The sequence below is a fragment of the Coregonus lavaretus genome (genome assembly GCF_964263955.1).
Source record: "Coregonus lavaretus genome assembly, chromosome: 4".
NCBI lineage: Eukaryota > Metazoa > Chordata > Actinopteri > Salmoniformes > Salmonidae > Coregonus > Coregonus lavaretus.
This window is the reverse complement of record NC_139991.1, coordinates 21,343,203-21,370,438: the sequence shown is the minus strand read 5'-3', so window position 1 is coordinate 21,370,438 and position 27,236 is coordinate 21,343,203. Positions and strand designations below refer to the sequence as shown.

General features: G+C 45.1%; 1 protein-coding gene across 1 annotated transcript; it reads right to left on the bottom strand.

The window, feature by feature from the left end:
* On the bottom strand, positions 1–27,236 carry LOC311128589 (SH3 and multiple ankyrin repeat domains protein 2-like; the record flags this gene model as incomplete). Its single annotated transcript, XM_084160776.1, has 8 exons — positions 1–544; positions 14,485–17,016; positions 17,583–17,710; positions 17,848–18,008; positions 23,831–23,911; positions 24,134–24,269; positions 24,678–24,733; positions 27,158–27,236. The coding sequence occupies 8 exons, from the start codon at positions 27,234–27,236 to the stop codon at positions 1–3; spliced, it is 3,717 nt and encodes a 1,238-aa protein (XP_084016902.1).

The window sequence follows — 27,236 nt, the reverse complement described above, 5'->3', positions numbered from 1 at the left end:
TTATCTGTCCTGCAGCATTTTGAGGGCCCTCTCGATGTTCATGCGGTGGCCCACCCGCGTCACCCCCAGGTCAATCAGATCCTCTTTCTGCAGCGAGGGCAGGTGGGCGCCCTCGATCTCGTTGTCCAGGAAGGCGTCTTTATGCTCCGACAGATTCAGGCTGTCCAGCCAGTCGGCCACGTCCAGCTTGCTCCACAGCTCCACGGGCTTGGAGGCGAAGGGCTTGCCCGAGGCGGCTACGGCCTGCATTAGGGTGAGCGGCGAGGGGGAGCGTGAGCCACCGCACGAGGACCCTCCACCAAGGCTACCGCCCATGCTGCCGATGCCACTCGCACTCCCCATGGGCGGGTTGGGCAGACCGAAGATGTCGCTGAGGCTGGGCGAGGCAGAGTGGGGTAAAGAGGAGGGGCAGGGGGGCGAGGAGAGGGACGAGGTGTCCGGGGGGCTGCAGAGGTGAGGGGGCAGGCTGGAAGGAGGGGTGCAGGAGGAGGGGGGCAGGCCAAAGGACACGCTGGAGTTCCGCTGGCTTCCTGAGGCTGGAGAGCTGGAGAGAGCGAGAGAGAGAGAGAGTGAAAGAGAGAGAGAAAGAGAAAGAAAAAATAGAGGGAGAAAAGAGAGATCATGAGAACCTACCATTTGTACGGCACAGTGATGAACTATGGTATAGAGTGGCTGTACCAAACTAATCCAGACCATAATGATCAGAACATGGCAACCAAAGAGGACCATGGCAACCTAGAGAATCTTGGCCAGATAGAAACCTCCGGCAAGAAGCAGACTCCTCCCCCTCCACATGTGACTCACAACCCCCAACTACAGCATTTGTGTGTGGGTGTGTGTGTGTTCAGACCTGGCTGGTGTAAAATGGATGTAGTGTTCGCTGACCTTGACGTGTGGCAAACCTGCTGAGGCTTGGTGTGGAAGTGGGGATCGCCTAGAGCTTTCAAAATAAACATGAAGTTCATGAACATACAGTATTTTACTAATCTAAGCACAGAATTATAATGAAATACCTGAAAGAGCCACTAGGGTGCAGTGTTGTCAGTGGATTTTTACCTAAACCTTACTTTACTTCACTGGAATTTAACAGTTTCCTATTTACCAAGTAGGTGGTCCATATTTAGCATTTTTCAAACACCTGAAAAAGCTTTTTCCTGAAATCTAGAGCCATAATCAATATGCTTAATTTTGTGTAAAAAATATGTTAATTTTTCTGCATATCTAAGCATATCTCTTGAGCTGTCTGTATCCTCCTGACAGGTGGTCATTCTTTTAAAGAAACAGAATATTTTTTTGCAAATGTATTAAAATAAAAAAATGAAATATTACATTTACATAAGTAATCAGACCCTTTACTCAGTACTTTGTTGAAGCACCTTTGGCAGCGTTTACAGCCTTGAGTCTTCTTGAGTATGACGCTACAAACTTCGCACACCTGTATTTGGGGAGTTTCTCCAATTCTTCTCTGCAGATCCTCTCAAGCTCTGTCAGGTTGGATGTTGAGTGTCGCTGCACAGCTATTTTCAGGTCTCTCCAGAGATGTTCGATCGGGTTCAAGTCCGGGCTCTGGCTAGGCCACTCAAGAATATTCAGAGACTTGTCTCGAAGCCACTCCTGCGTTGTCTTGGCTGTGTGCTTAGGGTCGTTGTCCTGTTGGAAGGTGAACCTTCACCCCAGTCTGAGGTCCTGAGTGCTCTGGAGCAGGTTTTCATCAAGGATCTCTGTACTTTGCTCCATTAATATTTCCCTCGATCCTTACTAGTCTCTCAGTCCCTGCCACTGAAAAACATCCCCACAGCACGATGCTGCCACCAAAATGCTTCACCGTAGGGATGGTGCCAGGTTTCCTCCAGACGTGACGCTTGGCATTCAGGCCAAAGAGTTCAATCTTGGTCTCATCAGACTAGAGAATCTTGTTTCTCATGGTCTGAGAGTCCTTTAGGTGCCTTTTGGGAAACTCCAAGTGGGCTGTCATGTGCCTTTTACTGAGGAGTGGCTTCCGTCTGGCCACTCTACCATAAAGGCCTGATTGGTGGAGTGCTGCAGAGATGGTTGTCCTTCTGGAAGGTTCTCCCATCTCCACAGTGGAACTCTGGAGCTCTGTCAGAGTGACCATCGGGTTCTTGGTCACCTCCCTGACCAAGGCCCTTCTCCCACGATTGCTCAGTTTGGCCGGGCGGCCAGCTCTTGGAAGAGTCTTGATGGTTCCAAACTTCTTCCATTTAAGAATGATGGAGGCCACTGTGTTCTTGGGGACCTTCAATGCTGCAGAAATTTTTTGGTACCCTTCCCCAGATCTGTGCCTCGACACAATCCTGTGTCGGAGCTCTATGGACAGTTCTTTCAACCACATGGCTTGGTTTTTGCTCTGACATGCACTGTCAACTGTGGGACCTTATATAGACAGGTGTGTGCCTTTCCAAATCATGTGCAATCAATTGAATTTACCACAGGCGGACTCCAATCAAGTTGTAGAAACATCTCAAGGATGATCAGTGAGCTGAGCAAAGGGTCTGAATACTTATGTAAATAAGGTTTTCTGTTTTTACTTTTAATACATTTGCAAAAATGTCTAAAAACCTGTTTTTGCTCTGTCATTATGGGATATTGTGTGTAGATTGATAAGGAAAAAATGTTACGTCTGTAACGTAACAAAATGTGGAAAAAGTAAATGGGTCTGAATACTTTCCCAATGCACTAGACAACTGTAGTCGGCGCTTTGTTGAAGCCACCGTGCCTACATCTTGGCACTCCCTCATCATTAAATGTTTTTTTTTTGAAGCTATATAAATACATTTATTCATGTCTACATTCGTTTTGGCCACATTTATTCTATTACAGACACCTTAATGCATACTTTTTAATTATATTATGGGAGCTAAACATAAGTAACATAGTAAACAATGAAAAAATATATTTACAAAAAATCCTTAAAGTATAGTTTTTGAGATTGCTAATGTTACTGTCCCCAGTACAGTGAGGGAAAAAAGTATTTGATCCCCTGCTGATTTTGTACGTTTGCCCACTGACAAAGAAATGATCAGTCTATAATTTTAATGGTAGGTTTATTTGAACAGTGAGAGACAGAATAACAACAAAGAAATCCAGAAAAACGCATGTCAAAAATGTTATAAATTGATTTGCATTTTAATGAGGGAAATAAGTATTTGACCCCCTCTCATTCAGAAAGATTTCTGGCTCCCAGGTGTCTTTTATACAGGTAACGAGCTGAGATTAGGAGCACACTCTTAAAGGGAGTGCTCCTAATCTCAGCTTGTTACCTGTATAAAAGACACCTGTCCACAGAAGCAATCAATCAATCAGATTCCAAACTCTCCACCATGGCCAAGACCAAAGAGCTCTCCAAGAATGTTGGGGACAAGATTGTAGACCTACACAAGGCTGGAATGGGCTACAAGACCATCGCAAAGCAGCTTGGTGAGAAGGTGACAACAGGTGGTGCGAATATTCGCAAATGGAAGAAACTAAATAACTGTCAATCTCCCTCGGCCTGGGGCTCCATGCAAGATCTCACCTCGTGGAGTTGCAATGATCATGAGAACGGTGAGGAATCAGCCCAGAACTACACGGGAGGATCTTGTCAATGATCTCAAGGCAGCTGGGACCATAGTCACCAAAAAAACAATTGGTAACACACTACGCCGTGAAGGACTGAAATCCTGCAGCGCCCGCAAGGTCCCCCTGGTCAAGAAAGCACATATACATGGCCGTCTGAAGTTTGCCAATGAACATCTGAATGATTCAGAGGAGAACTGGGTGAAAGTGTTGTGGTCAGATGAGACCAAAATGGAGCTCTTTGGCATCAACTCAACTCGCCATGTTTGGAGGAGGAGGAATGCTGCCTATGACCCCAAGAACACCATCCCCACCGTCAAACATGGAGGTGGAAACATTATGCTTTGGGGGTGTTTTTCTGCTAAGGGGACAGGACAACTTCACCGCATCAAAGGGACGATGAACGGGGCCATGTACCGTCAAATCTTGGGTGAGAACCTCCTTCCCTCAGCCAGGGCATTGAAAATGGGTCGTGGATGGGTATTCCAGCATGACAATGACCCAAAACACACGGCCAAGGCAACAAAGGAGTGGCTCAAGAAAAAGCACATTAAGGTCCTGGAGTGGCCTAGTTCCCAAACATCAGCCTCGAAACCTTAATGACTTGGAGAAGATCTGCAAAGAGGAGTGGGACAAAATCCCTCTTGAGATGTGTGCAAACCTGGTGGCCAACTACAAGAAACGTCTGACCTCTGTGATTGCCAACAAGGGTTTTGCCACCAAGTACTAAGTCATGTTTTGCAGAGGGGTCAAATACTTATTTCCCTCATTAAAATGCAAATCAATTTATAACATTTTTGACATGCATTTTCTGGATTTTTTTTGTTGTTATTCTGTCTCTCACTGTTCAAATAAACCTACCATTAAAATTATAGACAGATCATGTCTTTGTCAGTGGGCAAACGTACAAAATCAGCAGGGGATCAAATACTTTTTTTCACTCACTGTAATTTTGTCCTTGAAACCATGAATTGAAAAACTGTAGAATTCCATTAATTGCTATGGAAGTCAGCTTCTTCTGGGTAGTGCCAATATGGCCGACCGGTGGCTTCAAAGCCTCTCAATGGCCAATACATAGCATCTGCAATACAGGGTTTATATACATCATTGGTAAAAAAAACACTGTCATTTGGACGTGGCGTATTTGACTGGGGAATTAATTTAAATTGAAATAACCCTATATCTCATGTGATTTTCACCATAGCATATTTCAGCTGGCATTCCCTCTAAGGTTCACGATACAGTATATGTATTTGTATTTATTAGGGATCCGCATTAGCTACTGTCAAGGCAGCAACTACTCTTCCTGGGGTCCAAACACATTAAGGCACTTACATCACACATAAAACAAAGGATAAAACAGTACATCATATAACATTATTACACCACTACATATCTACAATACAAAATGTATAATACCACCATACAACAATATTACAATGTACTGTACTTGTGTGTAGAGTGCATGCGCTAGCGTTTGTGTGCGTATGCGTGTGTCTGTACCTGTGTATGTGTGTCTCTTCACAGTACACGCTGTTCCATAAGGTGTATTTTTATCTGTTTATTAAATCTGATTCTACTGCTTGCATCAGTTACCTGATGTGGAATAGAGTTCCATGTATTCATGGCTCTATGTAGTACTGTGCGCTTTCCATAGTCTGTTCTGGACTTGGGGACTGTGAAGAGACCTCTGGTGGCATGTCTTGTGGGGTATGCATTGGCGTCCGAGCTTGTCAACACTTCTTACAAAAATGAAGTCAATCTCTCCTCCACTCTCTCTCCACAGTCATGAGAGATTGACATGCATATTATTAATGTTAGCTCTCTGTGTACATTTAAGGGCCTCTTTCTGGCACCTGACCACACGACTGAACAGTAGTCCATGTGCGACAAAACTAGGGCTTGTAGGACCTGCCTTGTTGATAGTGTTGTTAAGAAGGCAGAGTAGCGCTTTATTATGGACAGACTTCTCCCCATCTTAGCAACTGTTGTATCAACATGTTTTTACCATGACAGTTTACAATCCAGGGTGACTCCATGCAGTTTAGTCACCTCAACTTGCTCAATTTCCACATTATAAGATTTAGTTGAGGTTTAGGGTTTAGTGAATGATTTGTCCCAAATACAATGCTTTTAGTTTTTGAAATATTTAGGACTATCTTATTCCTTGCCACCTATTCTGAAACTAACTGCAGCTCTTTGTTAAGTGTTGCAGTCATTTCAGTCGCTGTAGTAGCTGGCGTGTATAGTGTTGAGTCATCCGCATACATAGACACACTGGCTTTACTCAAAGCCAGTGGCATGTCGTTAGTAAAGATTGAAAAAAGTAAGGGGCCTAGACAGCTGCCCTGGGGAATTCCTGATTCTACCTGGATTATGTTGGAGAGGCTTCCATTAAAGAACACCCTCTGTGTTCTGTTAGACAGGTAACTCTTTATCCACAATATAGCAGGGGGTGTAAAGGCATAACACATACATTTTTCCAGCAGCAGACTATGATTGATAATGTCAAAAGCCGCACTGAAGTCTAACAAAACAGTAACAGTAACAGTGACGGATTCTGTTTACGAGAAGAATGCCGACAACCAGGAACACACACGAACACACACAAACACACACACACACAATACATTGCATGTAGAAAAAAAAAACTCAGAGAGCACTGAGGCCGGAGGGAAGCTTGCAGCATTAAGTCCACAGAGCATGTCCTAATGTGATTCACTCTCTATATCTGAGTGTGTGTGTGCGTGTTTAGAGAGTACATCTATGTGCATGCGTTCATACAAGTCTTTTGGTAGTTGAACTGTACACAGAACAACAATGCAACATATCGAGGAAGAGGATTATACAGTATTTGAGGTCAGCTCAGCTGGGAATAATCATTATGAAGTGATTATTACTCTCATGTCCAGCAGTTCATTTCAGAAGAATACCATTTGACCATCTGGCTTCAGCATCACAGTATCCTCAACTCACAAAAAAATATACCTAGCACAAACATGCAGTGGGCTTGAGACTCAACACAAGAGGGAGAGAAGACAGAACCTAGATCTGGTTTGCAATCTAATGTAAATTTAAAATTTTTACGAACAGTGTAGTGTGTAGTGTACATATCAGCCCCCCACGGACCACAGAGATTTGTGCAGCGCCAGATGGAGTGATGGATCGATGGGGAGATGGATGAAGAGGCGTATGGAGTGAGAGCAGGGACACACAGGGCAAACCCATCACCTCCCCCCAAAACACACAACTATGCTCCATTCCATTCAGATTAACACCCTCATTCAATTCCCCCTCTAAACTTCCTTCTGTGGTTCCATACTGATCGGGCTCTGAAGGGCTGCAATGCCTGCTAATTCATCGACTAATATATGTGTAGAAGTCATTTAATATACTGTAATTACACTCCTAAGTATGGACAAAACCAGAAGACACAGCAGCCCTTGACGACCGGGTTGGTTGTCCCCTCTTTCCCTCGTACTATATGGATAACCCTGAGGGAAGTTAGGGAGGGGAAGTGAATTGGGAAAGGGCGTTATTTGGCCCAAATGGAATTGGGCCAATGTGAAAGCACTCAGTCCCTCCTCTGGACCTGTAGCACTTTGCACCATGGGTAAAACTTACAGCTTGTTTTTTCAGCACCAGCTTTTCCACAGGAAGTCATCGTGATGGAGTAAGGAGGATGGAGTGAGAGATTGAGTGAAACAGAGGACACATGAAAAGATGAGACACAACGACAAAACACATGGAGAGACACAATCACGCACGCACACACACACACACACACACACAGAAAGGGGAAAAAAGTGAGAAAGAAAATGTGACAAAATGCAGTGAAGAACAAACATACGTCCTTCTAAACTGACAATTTTTTTATTTATTTTTTATTTTTGGTCATTTAGCAGACGCTCTTATCCAGAGCGACTTACAGGAGCAATTAGGGTTAAGTGCCTTGCTCAAGGGCACATCGACAGATTTTTCACCTAGTCGGCTCGGGGATTAGAACCAGCGACCTTTAACTCACGCCAATGTGATTCCCTGCTTGTGTAGATGGGAAACAAAAAATTCACTTCACAGTCATAATTTCCTCTAACAGTCATAGTCTGGTCTATTTCACATATACTGTGCATGCCCCTGTACTGTATATGCCCCATGAATGCACTTGAGCAGCTTTGCATAATAAAAAGTTGATGCTTCGTTATCTGACCCACTGATCCATTTCTAACTGATCAATACTTTGCTGTTGAACCTGTGATCACAATCAATACCATCAGGCTGACAAGGTGGGATGAGGGTGTCAATAGCCTACTGTGCCAGAGCAAAACACATCCTTGACCACACACATGGGCACGCACACACACATGCAGACACACCACACACATATGCATGTGTGCGCTCATCGCACACACACACCAAACATTATCCAGCAATGATACCAGAAATTATATTTTCTGACTTGCTTGCTTATCGAGTTTAATGACCAAGCTTTCGCTCCAACCTTCCATAGTAGATATAACAGCCCAGAAGCTGAATGGTTTTACTGTGTATAAATGGCTCAGCTTTGACTGTGTCATTAGAGAGCATACACAACATCATCTGAGCCATTTTCTACAGAGTTAGTACTGGATGCTTGAACTTATTAGTGCAGTGAAATGATATTTTATTTTTTAGTTAGTACTTTTTACCCCTTTTTCGTGATATCCAATTGGTAGTTACAGTCTTGTCCCATCGCTGCAACTCCCGTACGGACTCGAGAGAGGCGAAGGTCGAGAGCCATGCGTCCTCCGAAACACGACCCCACCAAGCCGCACTGTTTCTTGACCCACTGCTCGCTTAACCCGGAAGCCAGCATAATAATGTGTCGGAGGAAACACCGTACAGCTGACGACCGAAGTCAGTGTGCATGCGCCCGGCCGCCACAAGGAGTCGTTAGAGCGCGATGGGACAAGGACATCCCAGCCGGCTCATGGATCTCCCAGTCGCGGCCAGCTGCAACACAGCCTGGGATCGAACCCGGATCTGTAGTGACGCCTCTAGCACTGCGATGCAGTGCCTTAGACAGCTGTGCCACTTGGGAGGCCATAGTGCAGTGAATTTAACCATTATAGATATACTGTACTGTACACATGCATACACATACGAATGCACACACAAAAACAGTCAAGAGACTCTTTCTCCATCTCACCATACACCATCACACATGCACGCCTGCACTCACACACAGAATCACACACTTAGTCTCACAAACACTCCGATATGTTATGTAACCGTGGCCTAGTAAAGGAGGTTGCACGTGATGTGGATGTGCACACTGTGATGACACTGAACCCTACTGAGAGTTAGCCCCCCCCCCCCCCCCGACACTATAATCGGACTGACATCACTCCGGCGAGCCTCAAGGCTGCTCTCATCAACTCGTTGCTAGGCAACCCCTTTCGTTCGCTGGCACACTAATCTGTGAACCTAAAAGACAGGGATAAAATTGAAAGGTAAAAAAATGTAAGAATGCTAAAAAGGAGGAAGTGCAAATCTGGGCTGGTTCTGCTGTGCTGAACGCTTAAGACGGAGAGAGACTGTTTCTTATGACCCTGTCTAAGTCAGAGAGAGAGAGGGGGAGAGAGAGAGAGAGAGAGAAGGGGAACTGAGACAAAAAGAAAGAGACAGAGAGAGAGAGATACAGAGATATAAAGAGAGATGGAAGGCCCGAGAGAGAGACAGAGAGAGAGAGAGAGAGAGAGACAGAGAGAGACAGAGAGAGAGAGAGAGAGAGAGAGAGAGAGAGAGAGAGAGAGATAATATAGGCCACCCTCTCTTTCATATCCATCTGCTCCATGCGCTCAGATACAGGGCACCTTGCCCCTTCTGCTACCTGCTCCCTCACACGCTTCCTCACTTCAACTGTTCTATATGATCTCTCTCCTTCCCTCAGGCTGTACTATGCAGTACAGTGCCACCTTTCCCTTTAACCTACAATATGTAGTATATCGGTTTTCAATAACAAGTTTTTTTTTTTTTTTTACTCAGTGAAACGGCACGTTGTCGCCTCTATCCAATCATGTGGACTCTGACTCAGTCAATATCATTGGTCCAACTTATTCTAATCAATCAGCTTGAAATGGACAGAATATGCCAGTCCCAAACACCTAACTCTTCCCTCACCTCCAACCTTTCCTTAGCCCCTCTCTCTTCTGTGTTTGCAGATCTGTGGGGAACCAGAAAGCTGTAAGCAATATAGCGGAAGGAAGCTCTGGTCAGTCCATTGGAAGGATAGGTGTAGTGTAAACCATCACCATATCATTTACTCATACCTAGTCCACAAACAGATCTGCAAACACTGGATAAATATTAATATCCGGAAATAAATAAATAATCTCACTACAATACATTTTAATAGAAAGTTAGCAAAAATAGATAAGATCTTGCTACCATGGAAAGGACAATACCTGTCTATTTGTGGAAACATCACCCTGATTAACTCTTTAGTCATATCCCAGTATACCTATTTACTTATGGCCCTGTCTACACCTAATGACTTGTTTTTTAAATTATATGAGCAAAAAATATTCCACTTTATTTGGAACAGCAAGCCAGACAAAACTAAACAGGCCTATTTATATAATGAATATGAACTCGGAGAGCAGAAATTATTAAATATGAAAGCATTGTACCTCTCACTAAAGGCTTCAGTCATACAAAAGCTATACTTAAATCCGAAATGGTTCTCTAGCAGATCAGTAAGAATGGCTTACCCCGTGTATCAGAATGGCCTTTTCCCCTTTATTCAGATTACAACCTCTCACTTTCGATTATTTGAAAATGAAATAATCTCCAAAATATTGCTATTTTTAAAACAAGCCATAGAAAGCTGGTTGCAATTTCCCTTTAATCCACCAGAAAAGACAGAACAAATATTACAACAAATAGGACTGGTGGAGTTATGTCACACATGCAGTTAGCATAAATATATGGAAATGTCTGCTCTATCCAAAATTACAACCAACTGATTGCAGCATTACCGCAAAAATGGAGGAGGCAAGTGGAAGGGGGAGAAGGTAAGGAACTTGTCTGTCAGACCTGCATTAAACACCAAAATTGGTTAAAGAAAATTGTGATGAATAAAAATGTATTCACTATTATTCTACAATGTAGAAAATAGTAAAAATAAAGAAAAACCCTGGAATGAGTAGGTGTGTTCAAACTTTTGACTGGTACTGTATATATACAAAACAATATATATGTGGGATTGGAAATGATGCAGACAATTACATTGATAGAAGCCACAGTCTATCTGCAATATTAAAGCTGATCTACCCCCTAAAAATAAAACTTTAATTTAAAATTAAAACACTGGAGAAGTAACTGCACTAGGCTGGGGGAGTGTTTTTTCAACCAGGTAGCTATATAGGCCACTCTCTCCCTTCTGGCTCTTTATTTATTTTTATTTATTTTTTATTTCACCTTTATTTAACCAGGTAAGCCAGTTGAGAACAAGTTCTCATTTACAACTGCGACCTAACCAAGATAAAGCAAAGCAGTGCGATAAAAACAACAACACAGAGTTACATATGGGGTAAAACAAAACATAAAGTCAAAAATACAACAGAAAATAGAAAATATATATACAGTGTATGCAAATGTAGCAAGTTATGGAGGTAAGGCAATAAATAGGCCATAGTGCAAAATAATTACAATTAGTATTAACACTGGAATGATAGATGTCCAAGAGATTATGTGCAAATAGAGATACTGGAGTGCAAATGAGCAAAATAAATAACAATATGGGGATGAGGTAGTTGGATGGGCTAATTTCAGATGGGCTGTGTACAGGTGCAGTGATCGGTAAGGTGCTCTGACAACTGATGCTTAAAGTTAGTGAGGGAGATAAGAGTCTCCAGCTTCAGAGATTTTTGCAGTTCGTTCCAGTCATTTGCAGCAGAGAACTGGAAGGAAAGGCGGCCAAAGGAGGTGTTGGCTTTGGGGATGGCCAGTGAGATATACCTGCTGGAGCGCATACTACGGGTGGGTGTTGCTATGGTGACCAATGAGCTAAGATAAGGTGGGGATTTGCCTAGCAGTGATTTATAGATGGCCTGGAGCCAGTGGGTTTGGCGACTAATATGTAGTGAGGACCAGCCAACAAGAGCGTACAGGTCACAGTGGTGGGTAGTATATGGGGCTTTGGTGACAAAAACACATTCTCTAACACATTCCATAGTCAAACACTGAGGACTCTTTAATCTATTAGACCTAACAGCTCCCAGAAAGACCTCAACGCTACAGGGCACCCTCTTGTCTTATCTGTCATAATAAAAACCTAACACATGCCAATAAATAAATAAAGCTTCTTGAATTGAAATGTATTTTAATGGAATTCTCAGAGGCAACAGAAAAATATATTGTCTCTCTCTAGTCAGCAGGAAGCAGATTGTGCAGTCAACCTTTCTACCTGTTCTTGATTATGGTGATACTATTTATCAAAGTGCAGCTGCCTCTACTCTTAAACCTCTGGATGCCGATCCAATCGTTGATGACTTTGTTTTGTACAACACCCCTCATTTTGACGTCACCATTTGCTTCAATGATGGCAGTCTCAGACTGAATTATGTAGCAAACATAGAGCAGTGGAAGAATTCATTTTAAGTCGTCAGGCAACCATTTCCTGTCAACACAAGTAGAGCAGAAACCCACCGCTAACCTCCTATTAGAAATAGAGCAAAGAGCCAACCCCTCTTACTTAAATACTTCCACCCCCTTCCATCCTCATCTTAATGAGATACAGACAGGGGGAAGAGGAGACAGAGATAAAGAGAAAGGAGGAGGACATATATATTTCTCTTTTTCCTCCCCTTTACACCTGAGCGATGAAGGATGGTGCATTTCATACAAAATGCATGTGACCCGTGAATAATTTAACATATTTTTTTATTCTTCATTACGAAAGAGGAAGGACAGTTTTAAAAAGCATGAGCTACCTGAAAGAATGCACACACACACACACACACACACACACACCAGGGTTGGGGTCAATTCGAAATGAAGGCTGTCAATTCAGGAAGCAAACTGAATGTATTAATTCATTGAAAAAATGACATCTATCTTCAATGACTTCTCAATAAAATGAAAATGAGAAGCTATTTATTTAAAGTTTTTCCATAAAAAAAAAAAAATTCAAATCACTTTCGAATTGACTGCTTTCAATTAGAATTGACCACAACCCTGAGATGCACACACGCATGCACGCACAGTCTCATCACCTTGTTGTGATGTCTACTAAACACCTTCCCCTCTCAAATTGACAAAACAGGACAGAACATCCAAGATAATGTAAAACTCAGCAGCATCCACACCATGGCATGACCCTCGGCTGATTCTGCTGTGGAAGGCCTAGTATTTAGCACTACTAAGCCTACTGCCACCATTACATCAACTACGGCATCAACCGTATTGGCAATGGCCAGAGCTCCAGCTGGCACAGCATGTTTATGCTCCCTCCTCAATAAGACCATTGACATCTCAGAGTCTTTCTAACTTGGCTAATACCCCTTAATGGAGGTCCAACATAACATACACAATGCACGCATGACCTATGGCATAAACATAATGTCAGAGGCTTAGCTAGCATTGTGGATAAAGCTAGCCATAGCTATCATTGTGGCTCCATCGCAATGTAGTTAGCACTTAGCTAGTGTAGCATTGTGGCTAACGTTACATGCAAAATTCAGATGACTTAGCTAGTATTGCAGCTGAAACCATCTATAACAGCGAGTGCATTTTGAATGCCTTTGATATTGTAAGTAAAAAATGTGCACCAATATTGAATTTTAAAAGCCTGTTACATTAAATAAAGTGCCCTTTAATATAAACCACATGGAAAATGTAATACATCTGATTTATAATATGAATAAAGACTTGCAAAAAAATCTGCATTGTCCACCGTCATGTTTTTCTGACTTCTAGGAAGATTTCAACCCACTTAACCCAAACATTTTTAGTTTTGTGGTAGAAAATTGAATGCTAGAAATGTTTTCACAATTTCATTTTTTGTGATGCTTGCATTCAATTGCCCCTCCCTGTAGCACACATCAAGCTTCCCTCTGTCACAAAGGGATTTACAGCTGATTTAAGACTAAATATGTAACCCAGTTACGGTCAACAATGTTACTTTAATTGGCACTTAATTGGCACTTAGTTACTCTAGTAATTTTAATCTATTTTTTCTTTAGAATGTTTTTTATGAAGTTGAACACCTTGGGCTATGACAGAATGTTAGAATTAGAAATACAAATGTAATAAAAACGTTATTTCTTTTTTTTAACCAAATTACACTACCCAAAAGGCACTCTATTGGTGGAATGACCCGGTAGCAGGTGTCTTAGGTGTCCCCTAACTGCATCATTAGGGCTAACTGAGGAAATATACCAGAAAGTGGAATTATTTACGAGAGGATGGGCTAGAGCAGGGTATTCCAAACCTGGTCCTGGTGTCCCCCCCTGGGTTCACGTTTTGGTTTTTATCCTAGCACTACACAGCTGATTCAAATAATCAAAGCTTGATGATGAGTTGGTTATTTGAATCAGCTGAGTAGTGTTATGGAAACAACCAAAACGTGCACCCAGGGGGAGTCCAGGACCGAGTTTGGAAAACCTTGGGCTAGAGTAGTACTTTAATAAGATGACAGTAGCTAGCTAGGCTTATGTTCCCAAATGACTATTGGTTGGTTGCTGTTTTAGAGGGAATATTTGATCAGCAAATGGATATATAAAAAGAGAAAATATAGACATTCTAACATTCTTAATGCCCGCAGCTTGGCTCTTTGGAGATGGAGGGTAGGGGTTTGTTTAAAGGTCAAAGGTTAGAGGTGTCAGTGTAAGTGCTAAAGGTCAAAGGTAAAGTAGATTTATGTGTTACCTGGTTCCAAAGCCACCCCTGGCCCCTGTGGTGGGTGAGTCCAGGGAGTCCCCCGGTTTGGGCCGGTGCATCTGTGATAAGATGGAGCTCAGCTCGTTGATAACCGTGGCCTTGGGGTCGGGCGTGGGTGGGCTCCTTAGCTCCGGGGGTTCGCCCCACAGCTTGGACGACCGATGGGTGGGGGTCCAGGGGAGGTCCGGGGGGGACATGGACCCGGGTGGAGGGGGAGGGGGCGCCCCGAAGGAGTCCAGGGATTCCTCCATGAGGACGTCGTGGTAAAGTGCAGTGTTCTTGTTGATGACAGGCTTGTTTTTTGGCTTGGGGGGAACTGGTGGTCGGTCGTCAAGGTAAGCCTGGCCGTCAGTATAGACCATAGAAGTGTTCTCCAGGGCGTTGTTGTACCCGCCCTCCGACGACAGTATAGAGATGCTGGAAATTGTGGAAACGGTGCTGGTAGTCTCCATATGGGGGTCTCCACTGCTGCGACTGTCTACCTCCTCGATGCCTGAGTCAGTGACACCTTGCTCAAAGCCACCATCGGGGGGCGGAGGGGGGTAGGAGGGTGGGGGCACGCAGTTGGATATCCCGCTCCCCCGTCTGAACTGGCCGACAGGGGGCGGGGCGTGGGTGTAGTAGGAAGGTGGATGTGGCCCCCTGGCCCCCATCCCGTTGCGTCTCTCTTGGTCCCGTTGCTTGAGCAACTCAGCGATGGTCGTTGCCTGGTCCTCAGGGATGTCAATGCTGTTGGCGAACTCCAGCGGCGGCGGCAGGGGCTCGGAGAAGTCAAACTCCTCCACCTCTTCGATGTCCACCGAGGCCAGTGGGGGAGGGGGCATGCGGAAGGGCAGCTTGACTGGCTCGTCCACCGATCCCCCAGCCGTGATGCTCTTCCCCCGCGGCACGGGGGGCAGGGGTTTGGTACTGTGGCTGTTGGTGGAGGGGTTTGGCTGGTTGGGGTCTCTCAGTTCGCTGGGGATGCTGTTGTCCTGGGCTGGTGTGTTCTCCTGCCCCCTGTCGTCCCCCTCTGGGCTGTTTTTGGTGTGCACCATCAGCAGCCCGGCCGCTTTCTGCGGTTGTGACGTGTCCACAACGTCGATCTGTATGCTCTTCCCATCCTCCGCCGCCTGCTGCCTCTCCTCCCTCGCTCCGTCCAACTCGTACTTCTGCTCCGTCATCTGCCTCCTCAGGCCCCCCCCTCTGCCTCGCCCCAGGGTTGTCGTGGAGGTGGCGAAGCCCGCCTCAATGCTGGAGCGGAGCTTGGTATTGATGAAGAGGGGCTGATTGAGGCCAGGTTTGTGGGGGTTGGGGGGGAGGGACTGGGGGGCATCGCTCTTGGGATGCGGTTGAGGTTGAGAAGGGGGTGGGGCTTGCGTCGCCATGGTCGTTTGCGTCTGCTCCTTCATGGCTCTGTCCCGGGCCGCCAGCGCCAGGGCGAGGGGCGAGTTAGGGTCCAGGGCCTTACCCGTGACGGGGTGCATGTAGCCCCCTCCTCCGTTGGAGCTGTAGGTGGCCGGGAGACTGACGGGGCTGTCCAGGTTGGGGTACTGGCCGGTACGCGCGGTCAGGGGCTCCCTCACCACCTGGCCGGGCTCAGGGGTGTTAAAGTCTGTCACGTTACCCCCACGGTCACCCCCTTCTTGGGACCGCAGCAGGGTGGCGGCCGGCGGGGGCGCCATTATCCTCCGCAGGTGCTCGTCGTTGCTGAACATCCCCTCATCGATGGACTTGGACTGGCGTAGGCGCGGGGCAGGGTCTCCCAAGTCCTCATCCCCCATGTCGGTGGAGAGGAAGCTGGGCGAGTTCCTCCGCGCCTCCAGCCTTTTCTCCCGGTCCCTCACTGCCCCTGCGATGGCAGCCGCAAAGGGGTTGTTGACAATTGGGTCTTCAGGCCTCAGCCCCCTGCCCCCTGCCCCAGGCGTTAATGGTGGGTGTTCGGGTGTGGTGGGCTCGATCTCCATACTGCTGCCCTGGCTGCTCTTTCCACTGCTACTGGTGGACGGCTCCTTGACGATGATGGTGGGGATGGGAATGGACGAGACGGTCCTCTCAGTGGGTGTGGTCGGCATGGAAACGGCGCCTGAGGGCGGGGCGCAGCAAGTCTTCTCTGGGCTGTCCTCCACATTGGGCTGCTTGACCAGCATGCCCTTCCTCCTCGCTGGCTTGGCGGGCACGTACAGCGCCTTGTTGCCAACCTCCGAGTACGGGTTCTCGGGCACGGGTGCCCGTCCTCGGCTTCTACTATCGTACTGTTCTGAGCTCTGGCGGTGATAACCTCGCCTTAGCGTCCCTACATCTAACGTGCGGTTGCCTAGGGTAGTGGAACATTTTCCAGCGGAGTTGAGGGTGAGGCCCGGTCGGGTGGTGCCGTAGCCCCGTGGCGTGGGGGAGATGGAGGGAGAGTTGTAGGAGGAGGGGGGCGACGGGGGGGAGATGGCCGGGGGAGGGGGGATGTCCTCGGACGTGTCTGGCATGGAGAGGCTGCGGGTGAACTTGAGCGGGGGAGGGGTGAGGAGCGTCTTCTCCTCTTCTGTTCTACCTGAGAGAGAGAGAAATAATGAGAGATAATGAGAGATGGAGAGAGAGAGAAAGAGATATCTGTCAATTTTACATGTGTGATTCTATTCCATTTCACCTTTCTTATCGAGATACATTTTGGGGATAGTTCACTTAACCTTTTTAATTCTGTAATCAGTTTTAGGAAGTTGTCTATGGGTCAGGTGTGAGGATTGCCTTCTATGTTCCAGATATTACAAAGTATGCTCAAGCTACTGCATATACTGAAGTTACTATCTACTGAAGCTAGTGCAGTCATAACACACAGACCTGCCTTTGGGCTACTATTGGCTCTGAGTGGCGTGATGAATTGGATGGACCATAAATATAATTAGTTTCTATTAAATACTATTGCTTCATCATAGACTGTGGTTTCAGTGTATGGGTAATGGGTTATAATATTGTCGCCTCAGAGCACAATTTGGCAAGTGGATCACTCTAATTTCTCCATTATCACACTTAATGAAGCCAGTTACTCTCTGAAGTGAACTCTCTGGAAACGGTAATCATGGTAAAGTGGGGCCATACATTAGACACACACACACACACCTATGGACTTCTGTCTCCTCATGGTGCCACCCTTGGCAAGTATGCCCAGTAATGCCCCCCCTCTAGGACTGCCTGGCACGGTGGGTGGTACCACTGCCACACCACCCTGGCGGTCGTTCATGGACTGTAAACCAGAGTTGGGTAGGGTTAGAGTTTGACATATCCACAAAACAATAAGTATTGACCAATTCCGTACTGTACATTGCTTTAGATAGAAACGTCTGCTAAATGGCATATATTATACTGTGTGGAGTAACTCACATTCATGTCAGTAGGTGTGACCAAACAGCGGCTGGAGGGGCGTGGCTTAATGGTGGCCACCTTCATGTCCACGGCCTTCTGGGAAGGTGACACCTCGTCCACTTTATCTGCAAGACAAACCCCACCCTCTATGAGTGACAGGGTAAATAGGGCGGGACTTCCTTAAGCCTAAAAATGTAATGGGTAAAATGCGTTCGCAAGCCAGTCATTTTCATGACACCTTCCTCAATTTCTAAACTAAACTGAGGCTGAAACGGAGAAAAAAGGAACACAATAAAATAAAATTAAAAAACATGTAATTTTGGGAAGAGGCCAGCCTTGGAAGCCGTGCAAGCCTTTAAGCTTATATTATGTAATATTTAGTTGTATTCGTTTTTGTAAAGCCTCCATGCATTTGGGGATGTTACTGTACTTAGAGTGACTTGAAAACATATCCTCTTCTTCTGACCATCTACACACAGAGGGAAGAGAGTGGATTCAGCCTTAACCAGGACATATTAGTAACAACCTCTAACACACACACACACACACACACACAGAGAAATGCGCACAAACACACACACACACACACACACACAGAATCATACGAACATACACACATATTCTGACACTATGGGTGACTTCTTCTATTTTCTGAGGCATGATGTGTATAGGTTCTGTTTCCAATGCCACTTCAGTTAATGAAACCACTCTAACTTCATCCATACCCCATGCAATCTGTTATGCCGTCTAGATCCTGCTATATAACATTATTGCCTATATGTTGCCAATCTGTCCATTCATATGGGATTGAAGACTGCAGATTTATTCTAATTCATGTTGCAGGATCAACAAAACAGATGGCATGAACTCATGTTTTTACAGACCAGGTTTGAGATGTGAAAACCTCTGACACTCTTTGATTTTGGGGTGAACTATCCCTTTAATAGTTCTTGAGTTACCTGAATAAACCAAAGTTCAATGTTTCACATATGTGACTATTCATATTTCAAACATAAGCAATGTTTGAAATACAATACCATGTTATCACGTTATTGAGTCTGTGATGCCCATTCAATATGCACAGAGATTAGACTGGAATAAAATCATGCATTCTCATTGGTGCAAACAACTCCATTCAATGACAAATCAACTTACTACTGTAAGTTACAGTACTTGTTGTCAGGGTTGGGGTCAAGTCCATTTAATTTCCAGTCAATTCGGGAAGTGCACTGATATTCCGAATTGGAATTGAGTTTACTTTCTGAATAGTCAGTCGGTATTCACGTAATAATCAGAAATTCCCCTCGACCACGGCCACAAATTGGGGTAAACCAACATTCTTTCCTATTGACCCCCATTGTAAAAGAGGCAGCTTCGATGTTGATTTTTTGTTATACAGAAATAACAAAACATGCTGAAAAGCTGCTGTGCTGTTCACAGTACATGTAGCCAGGTCAAAAATCCCGACCTGCGGTTTCGTAATGCTCCCACGTAGGGAAATAGACAGTGGGAAATGTGGAGACGCGGTGTCCAAGTAGGCTACACATTGCAATGTGTGCAGAAAACATTGAATCACAGATAAGACATTTAACTTGTTTAGCACAATTTGAATGGAACTGACACCAAACCCTGCTTGTTGTACCAACTTTATCATGCAAATATTACCAGACAATGACATACTGAGTAGGTATCTTTCTCAGGGGGAAAACACATTTGTAAATTATACAAAAACACTTTGTAAATATAATAACAAAATATTGTTAATACAGTCAATAAAACCAAGACACAAGTCAGTGATTTGTGGGTTAGTGCTCAAGTCATCCATCCAACATACTGGACTTTGTGTGAAACATGCCTACGTAACTTACCACCTGTCTTTTTCCTTAGTGTGGCTTGGGAGGGATAGAGAAAGAGTGCTCTGTATTTGATATGTGTATTAGACTCGGGTCTGATGAAAAGTACACTACATGGCCAAAAGTTTGTGGACACCCCTTCAAATTAGTGGATTCGGCTATTTCAGCCACACCCGTTGCTGACAGGTGTATAAAATCGAGCACATAGCCATGCAATCTCCATAGACAAACGTTGGCAGTAGAATGGCCTGTACTGAAGAGCTCAGTGACTTTCAACGTGGCACCGTCATTGGATGCCACCTTTCCAACAAGTCAGTTCGTCAAACTTCTACCTTGTTAGAGCTTCCCCGGGCAACTGTAAGTGCTGTTATTATGAAGTGGAAAAGTCTAGGAGCAACAACGGCTCAGCCGCGAAGTGGTAGGCCACACAAGCTCAGAGAACGGGACCGCTGAGTGCTGAAGCGCATAGTGCGTAAAAATGTCTGTCCTCGGTTGCAACACTCACTACCGAGTTCCAAACTGCCTTTGGAAGCAACGTCAGCACAAGGACTGTTCGTCGGGAGCTTCATGAAATGGGTTTCCATGGCCGAGCAGCCGCACACAAGCCTAAGATCACCATGCGCAATGCCAAGCGTCGGTTGGAGTGGTGTAAAGCTCGCCGCCATTGGACTCCGGAGCAGTGGAAACGCGTTATCTGGAGTGATGAATTACGCTTCACCATCTGGCAGTCCGACGGACTAATCTGAGTTTGGTGGATGCCAGGAGAACGCTATCTGCCCGAATGCATAGAGCCAACTGTAAAGTTTGGTGGAGGAGGAATAATGGCCTGGGATTGTTTTTCATGGTTCGGGTTAGGCCTTAACGCTACAGCATACAATTACATTCTAGACAATTCTGTGACTTTGTGGCAACAGTTTGGGGAAGGCCCTTTCCTGTTTCAGCATGACAATGCCCCTGTGCACAAAGCGAAGTCCATACAGAAATGGTTTGTCGAGATTGGTGTGGAAGAACTTGACTGGCCTGTACAGAGCCCTGACCTCAACCCCATCGAACACCTTTGGGATTAATTGGAATGCCGACTGCGAGCCAGGCCTAATCGCCCAACATCAGTGCCCAACCTCACTAATGCTCTTGTGGCTGAATGGAAGCAAGTCCCCGCAGCAATGTTCAAACATCTAGAGGAAAGCCTTCCCAGAAGAGTGGAGGCTGTTATAGCAGCAAAGGGGGGACCAACTCCATATTAATGCCCGTGATTATGGAATGAGATGTTCGACGAACAGGTGTCCACATACTTTTGGCCATATAGTGTACATTATCTGCATGACAAGCATGTTATATGTAAATGTCGAGCAGCATTTTGTAAATGTAGTATTAGCATTTTGTAAATGTATATGCATGAAAATCAAAATACCACATTTGTAATGAGCAGCCATACACTGACATGACAGCAATAAACAGCTAAATTAGTAGTCGAATTCATGCATGTGTCAACTGAGATCAGGGACACATGTACAATAGTGACATTGGCCTGACACGTTTCAGTTCAGCAAGAGCTCTCTCTCTCTCTCTCTCTCTCTCGCTCTCTCTTCACCTCTCCTCTTCTCTCTATCTCTACAGCTCCCCTGTCCCTTCATGTATCTGCTCCTCTCTTTCTCGATCTCTCTCTTCTTTTCCTCCCACTGTGTTCATTCAGTAGTGTTATTGATGTGTAAAGTGTGTCTCCTGTTTCCTACCTTGCACATAGTGTTAATTTCGTCAACAATAACTATGATGAAAAACACTTGTCAACTACCTATTTTCCTGACAAAAACTATGACAATAACGAGACAAGAGGCCCTGGAATAAAACTATGACAAGTTACTTTTCATTTTAGTCAATGAAAATGTGACGAGATGAGAATTCCACGTGAGACTAATGGACATTTATTTTGACATGAAGTTCAGTTTTATACTGTATGTTTTGTCCAATCCTAAGCATGCATGCATACATCATATTTCATGCAATCCTCTCATTGGTAGAATTGACATCTTTCAGTTGCCCGGTCTGATTGAGCTGATCTGCCTGGCTCTCCCACACAGCTCCCAGGCGGTCACTTCAGTCATTAGTCAATCTTTTGAACTGATGCGAAGCAAGGACACTTGACTTGTAAGTAACCTAAATTAGAAACAATGTTTACTCTCTCTCTTACTTTCATGTAGACTATTTTTGCTTTGATCACATCAGAAGATCTATTTTCCCATGTGCGCTGTTATTCATTCATCTGTGCTGCAGCTCTTGCGCCACGGTCCGCAAATGCGAGTTGCGGTTGCTTTTTTCCTATGGGAAAAACAAATGCTAATTGTTGAATATTAGGAGTACAGTAATACTTCTGGCATTTTTGTAAAGCTCATTCTTCCCTTTTCAAGGAAACCTCTGTTATTTACCCCCTTGACAGTTATGATGGAGACAAAATCAGAGCTGTAAATTGTTAAACCTGTAGCCAAGGCTTTATAGCCTATATGGTTAATTATGAATGGCATTGGTTACAATCTGCCACAATATCAATGTTGCCAGCTAAGTTATACAAGGGGATAGTAGGCCTAGTTGGACAAGACTATCTGCATGTGCACATGATGGAAGTTAGAGGTAGCCTCAATATTCATTATTTAAAGGTGCACTATGCCATTTCCTGGTTGCTAAAATTCTAATAGTTTGCCTAATTTCATTTTATGTGACAAAACAAGTAAGTATAGTATAGATAATCATTGTACCATCTACAACACTGTGAAATATATTTTCCATAACCAAAAATATTGTATTTTCAGCTGTTTGAAGCTGGTGTACAAAACCGAAAGCAAAAGATGCAAAAACTAAACTTAAGAACGGGAAGCATAGAAATAGCACACACAGAACAGATCTACTGCTTCATAGACTTGCTTTCAAAGCGAATGACAGATCTATATCTCAGTTTTCTATGTGAATTTGGTCAGGTAACCCAAAAAGTTACATATTGTAGCTTTAATAGATAAAAATGCACTGACTATTATGTGACTAAAATGGCTGTGACTAAAACTACACTAAAATTGTCCCGAATTTACCTAATACTAACGAAAGATGAAATGACTCAAACGTGACTAAGACTAAAAGGTATTTTAAGACTAAAACTACATCTAAAATAGCGGCCAAAATTAACACTGCAAATTTCATCCCCATTCTCCCTCTCTCTGATTCTCTCTCTCCCTATGCCCTGTCTTTCCTCCTGGTCTCCTCTCGCTCTCTTTTCTCTCTCCCTGGTTCCCTCCCATTTTCCCTCTCTGTTCCTCTCTCTTTCTTCCTCCTCCTTCTCCTTTTCTTTCTCTGTCTCTCTTTCCCCTAGCTGAGTTAGCAGGGTGGTGCTATAGCGTAGCGTGCATCCCTAGCTGCCCACCAGTTTCTCCTCCTCTCACCAGTGTTCTAGAGCAACCCGTCTCAGAAGCGCTGACTGTTCCCTCTGTCAGAACACATTACCACCACACTGCACTCCCATTCCACACATGGGCCCTCAAATAAGATCTTAGGCCACCACACATTCACCCATACACACGTGCATACACACACTCACAAACGCAGACACATATTCACACACGCAGATGCACGCTCTCACACACAGACACATACACACACACACACACACAACCGTGTCTGTGTTTCTAACTCGAAGACACTAATGCAACTCTAATGCCATCTTTACAAATAGCCAGCTCCTCGTTTCCATGGTAGTTACGCTAAAAAAATCTGTGGAGGTATTTTCACAAACGACCACTCCTCATGCAATGACGCAGCAAATCACTGGGAGAAATCCGTAATAAATAATAGCAAAAATATGACAATCTAAAATAATACATGGTTAACATAATTAACAGCATGTCTTGGTTTGAACCAATGGGCTTGACACTACAGCTTAGCTTCACAGGTTCAAAAGATGAATAAAACGTCAATGAATCAGCATGTTGAATTAGTTGAATATTAGATGTACTTCCCACACCAGTATGTGACATACTGTATGTTCAGCTCCACTCCTTACCTTTACTGATTCCCACTAAATAACAAACGAATAGGAACAGAAGGGAAAGATCGATAAGAGGGCGTGGTTAGAGAGGCTTGTGAGAGCCTATCAGATTGCTCCTTACCTAGTTCTTCCAATTCAGAGGTCATAGACTTGGAGCGCATAGACAGGGCGGTGGTGGGGGCTCTCTTTGGCGGTGGGGGGGCTAAGAGAAAGAGCGAGATGGAGAGACAGAGAGAGAGTGAGAGAGAGATAAAGAGAGAGAGAGGCAGAGACATAACAAAGGAATTTGGCCTTTATTGGCACATTTCAACACCCAAAATCCATTTAGCATTTTTGCATAGCGTTGGTTGTTGGGGCAGCATTGTGCTACTACCGAGGTGGTGCGTACCTTTTTCTACCATAACGTGGTGTAGGGGTGTAGTACCTTTTTTGCGTGCGGTATCCTCAGGGTCCATATTCCTGCTGACCGTTACCACTTTGATGATGAGGCTGTTCCCTGCATGACGGATCATGTTGACCACCTGCCTGTGGCCCACCTTCACCACATTCTCCTGGTTCACCTAACAACACACACAACACACACTCTTACAATACACATATTTATAAACTCAGCAAAAAAAGAAACATCCTCTCACTGTCAACTGCGTTTATTTTCAGCAAACTTAACATGTGTAAATATTTGTATGAACATAATAAGACTCAACAACTGAGACATAAACTGAACAGGTTCCACAGACATGTGACTAACAGAAATGGAATAATGTGTCCCTGAACAAAGGGGAGGTCAAAATCAAAAGTAACAGTTAGTATCTGGTGTGGCCACCAGCTGCATTAAGTACTTCTGTGCATCTCCTCCTCATGGACTGTACCAGATTTGCCAGTTCTTGCTGTGAGATGTTACCCCACTCTTCCACCAAGGCACCTGCAAGCTCCTGGACATTTCTGAGGGGAATGGCCCTAGCCCTCACCCTCCGGTCCAACCGGTCCGAGACGTGCTCAATGGGATTGAGATCCGTGCTCTTCGCTGCCCATGGCAGAACACTGACATTCCTGTCTTGCAGGAAAACATGCACAGAATGAGCAGTATGGCTGGTGGCATTGTCATGCTGGAGGGTCATGTCAGGATGAGCCTGCAGGAAGGGTACCACATGAGGGAGGAGGATGTCTTCCCTGTAACGCAATGACAACAAGCTCAGTCCGATGATGCAGTGACACACTGCCCCAGACCATGACGGACCCTCCACCTCCAAATCCATCCCGCTCCAGAGTACAGGCTTCGGTGTAACGCTCATTCCTTCGACGATAAACGCGAATCCGACCATCACCCCTGGTGAGACAAAACCGCGACTCGTCAGTGAAGAGCACTTTTTGCCATTCCTGTCTGGTCCAGCGACGGTGGGTTTGTGCCCATAGGCGACGTTGTTGCCGGTGATGTCTGGTGAGGACCTGCCTTACAACAGGCCTACAAGCCCTCAGTCCAGCCTCTCACAGCCTATTGCGGACAGTCTGAGCACTGATGGAGGGATTGTGCGTTCCTGGTGTAACTCAGGCAGTTGTTGTTGCCATCCTGTACCTGTCCCGCAGGTGTGATGTTCGGATGTACCGATCATGTGCAGGTGTTGTTACACGTGGGATGCCATTGCGAGGACGATCAGCTGTCCATCCTGTCTCCCTGTAGCGCTGTCTTAGGTGTCTCACAGTACGGATATTACAATCTATTGCCCTGGCCACATCTGCAGTCCTCATGCCTCCTTGCAGCATGCCTAAGGCACGTTCACGCAGATGAGCAGGGACCCTGGGCATCTTTCTTTTGGTGTTTTTCAGAGTCAGTAGAAAGGCCTCTTTAGTGTCCTACGTTTTCATAACTGTGACCTTAATTGCCTACCGTCTGTAAACTGTTAGTGTCTTAATGACCGTTCCACAGGTGCATGTTAATTAATTGTTTATGGTTCATTGAACAAGCATGGGAAACAGTGTTTAAACCCTTTACAATGAAGATTTGTGAAGTTATTTGGATTTGTACTAATTATCTTTGAAAGACTGAGTTTATATCTGTGCTCTAACACACACACACAACAGTATAACACAATACAGTTGTGACGGTGTGAATTTGGTCTAGTAACCATGGAAACCTCATCCATTCAGAGATTCCAGATCTGTGTGTGAGTAAAACCATGGCAACAGTAACCACAGGCACCACGTTCACTTGGGGGGGGGGGGGGGGGGAGAGAGAGAGAGAGTGAGAGTGAGAGCGAGAGCGAGAGCGAGAGCGAGAGCGAGAGTGAGAGCGAGAGCGAGAGAGAGAGAGACGCCCCTGATGCCTCCTAATCTCATTATAGCTGCTAGCCTAATTTAATCTGGGCCCTGCTCCTCTCAACTCTGCCAAACCAGGTAGACAATCATTATGACTGCAGAGACACTGGGATAAAAATACAGTTACTAGTTAGGCATTTGCCCTAGATATAGAGAGGAGGGGGGAAAGAGAGTAGGGGAGAGAGAGTGATGAGGAAGAAAGAGAGACGAGAGGGAGACTAAAGAAGAAAGACAGGAGGATAGGAATAGAGGGGACAGGGAGAGAGGGGGAGAGAGCGAGGGAAGGGATCCCAGCAAACATGCCCACATTGGCACGATGTGGGCTAAAATATTGGCCCCATGTAGGCTGCCAACATTGGGCCAATGCGCCTTTGCGCATCGGCTCCACGTTGGCAACCAAGCCATTTGCTCAGTGTGGGCAACCCATATCTGGTGGGCAACCCTCACTTTAACTGAAATAAGCCCAAAAGACATACCCACATTGGCACGATGTGGGCCCAATGCAGGCTAAATATTGGCCTTATGTATACTGCTCACTTTGGGCCAATGAGCTTTTGTCTATTTAATAGGAACTTATTTATTTAGAATTTGTTCATTACAATTTAATTCAATGCATAAATTGCATAATTTTCAAGCCTTAAAGGTATTTAGGGAATTTGATACATTGTATCAGAAAGACAACCAAGTTGTTACTATTATACATTTTTACTGAAACTGTTGAGTTTTTAAAAATGTAAACAAATGGGGATCACAAAATACAAAAACTGGAACGACATTCTCAGTAATGGTTGCACAAAAATAACTGTGTGCAACCACACCCCCCAAAATTTGAATGAGCGCCCGCCTCTAGCTGGGCTTGGTGTGGGCTATCCTGTGCTAGGCTTGGTCTGGGCTAGCACCTGTTGGGCTTGGTGTGGGCTGGCCTGTGTAGGGCTGATATGGGCTAGCCTGTGTTTGGCTATTCTAGGCTAACCCGTGTCGGGCTGGTGTGAGCTTGGTGTGGGCTAACCCGCATTGGGCTTGGTGTGGGCTGGCCCATCTTGGGCTGGTGTGGGCTAGCCTGTGATGGGTTGGTGTACGCTATCCCTTGTTGGGCTGGTGTGGGCTGGCCTGTGTTGGGCTGATCTGGACTAACCTGTGTTGGGCTTGTTGTGGGCTAGTCCATGTTGGGCTGGTTTGGGCTTGGTGTGGGCTACTGTGCCCACCTTGCCCAT